This window comes from Habropoda laboriosa, unplaced genomic scaffold (assembly GCF_001263275.1).
Source record: "Habropoda laboriosa isolate 0110345459 unplaced genomic scaffold, ASM126327v1 scaffold360, whole genome shotgun sequence".
Taxonomy (NCBI): Eukaryota; Metazoa; Arthropoda; class Insecta; order Hymenoptera; family Apidae; genus Habropoda; species Habropoda laboriosa.
The window spans coordinates 138,741-140,272 of NW_017100475.1; the positions used below are offsets into that span (position 1 = coordinate 138,741).

General features: G+C 49.2%; 1 protein-coding gene across 1 annotated transcript in view; it reads right to left on the minus strand.

Moving 5' to 3' along the window:
- LOC108575992 (LIM/homeobox protein Lhx9-like) overlaps positions 1–1,531 on the minus strand; it is a gene marked incomplete at its 5' end in the record, with an annotated part of 75,420 nt that extends 73,889 nt beyond the window's left edge. Inside the window, one exon of the mRNA XM_017938931.1 lies at positions 1,322–1,531. Coding sequence (XP_017794420.1) covers positions 1,322–1,531 — 210 coding nt within the window. The remainder of the gene's footprint in view (positions 1–1,321) is intronic.
- Between the last annotated feature and the right edge of the window lies 1 nt (position 1,532).

Consider the following 1,532-nt stretch of genomic DNA (forward strand, 5'->3'; position numbering starts at 1 on the left):
CCGCCTCTCGGTCCCCTCCGCCCCTATTCAATTATATTTCTCCATGGTAAATGCCTATATTGTTACGTTTGTCAATGGCGAGCTAAGTGAGGGTCACGTAGACGGATAATGCCTTCTGAATTTTAGCCTGCGACCCTGCCCCGTCGATTCTCTCTCTGTGCTTTTGCGGACTTCTCCTCGCGTTAGTTCCACGAAGAAATGCCGTTCAACCGGGAAGAATCACCGGTTGTGTTTCGATAGGGAGGTCGAGATCGTGTAACTTTCATCGGGCCACCTGTACAACGTTAGACACGGTGATTTCGAGAGCTGGGTGAAAAGGTGTTTGGTCGATAGGTTGACAGGATCATCGAGATGCGTTCGAGATCGAAGGGATCTCGTCCGACGATTCTCTGCGTGTTTTTCAAACGGTTGTTGCGTGAGACTCTGGTGTGGGCTCCGGGGATTAGAAGCAGCGCGTATTGTTATTTAAGGGAAATTAGACGGTAGAGTAGCGCGCTTACGTAATGAACGTCCGACGTTGGTTATTACGCGAACAATGAGCCGCGTACACGCGACTTCCACAGCTGCTTCCGGTTAAAAACTTTTTCTCGTGACCATCCTCGCGCGACCAGCCAGCGTAGAAAGTGCATTTTAATCGTACGAGGAGAACCGTTTCGCGATACGAAACGCTCCGCGATCATCTTTCCCTTTCTCTATGTGGAATAGGGAGATTGAGGAGGGGTAGGAACGACGCCACTCGACCGGCCTCATTAACGAGGGATTTTCATTTAATTTGATTCCTCGTTTGCTTTTGTAACGGCCAACGGAGGACGAGAACAGACGGAGGGCACACCGGAATGGCACCGGAGTGGGATAATAAAAGTGAGCAGGAAATATAATGATACCGAAAATGATTCCACTGTACAAATCCGCCGCTCCGGCTGCAGATGAGAAATTAATCTGGAGCTCGGGAGTGTACCTCAACGGTGGTGTTCCAAAATTTCACACTTTCAAACGACAAAATAGCTGATTTCTCGGTCATCCTTGAATTATTCGAAAAGTCACCTTATATTATACTACGTCGCCGCATGCATTCTCAAATTTTAAATTCCTGCTAATTTTCCGAGCACACGCAATATTCTCTCAAGTTACAAATCTCCCTATATCTTTCCAAATTTCAAATTTCTACACACATAGAAAATTATGCTATTCTCCAATCACCACAAACGCCAAACACTCAAACCACTGCACCACACAAACTCCTCCCAATCCCCACCGAAATCCCATCGACGTAACATACGGAAAATTTGAAAAAATTCTGGAAACAAGATCGCTCTCTTACCTTAAGCGTACAATTGTTGTTGTGATTGACCGGTGGATAAGCAGGGTGTCCGGGTAGGTGTGGGTGCGGGTGGCCCGGGTGATGTGGATGATCGGTCATCATACCGGCGCCGCCGTGATGATGCCCATTGCTGCCCATGCCCTGTCCAGGCTGTAGGGACGCGTACGGGGTGGCCGGGTCGATGGCCGGCCCGTGGGGCGGCGAGTGAGGG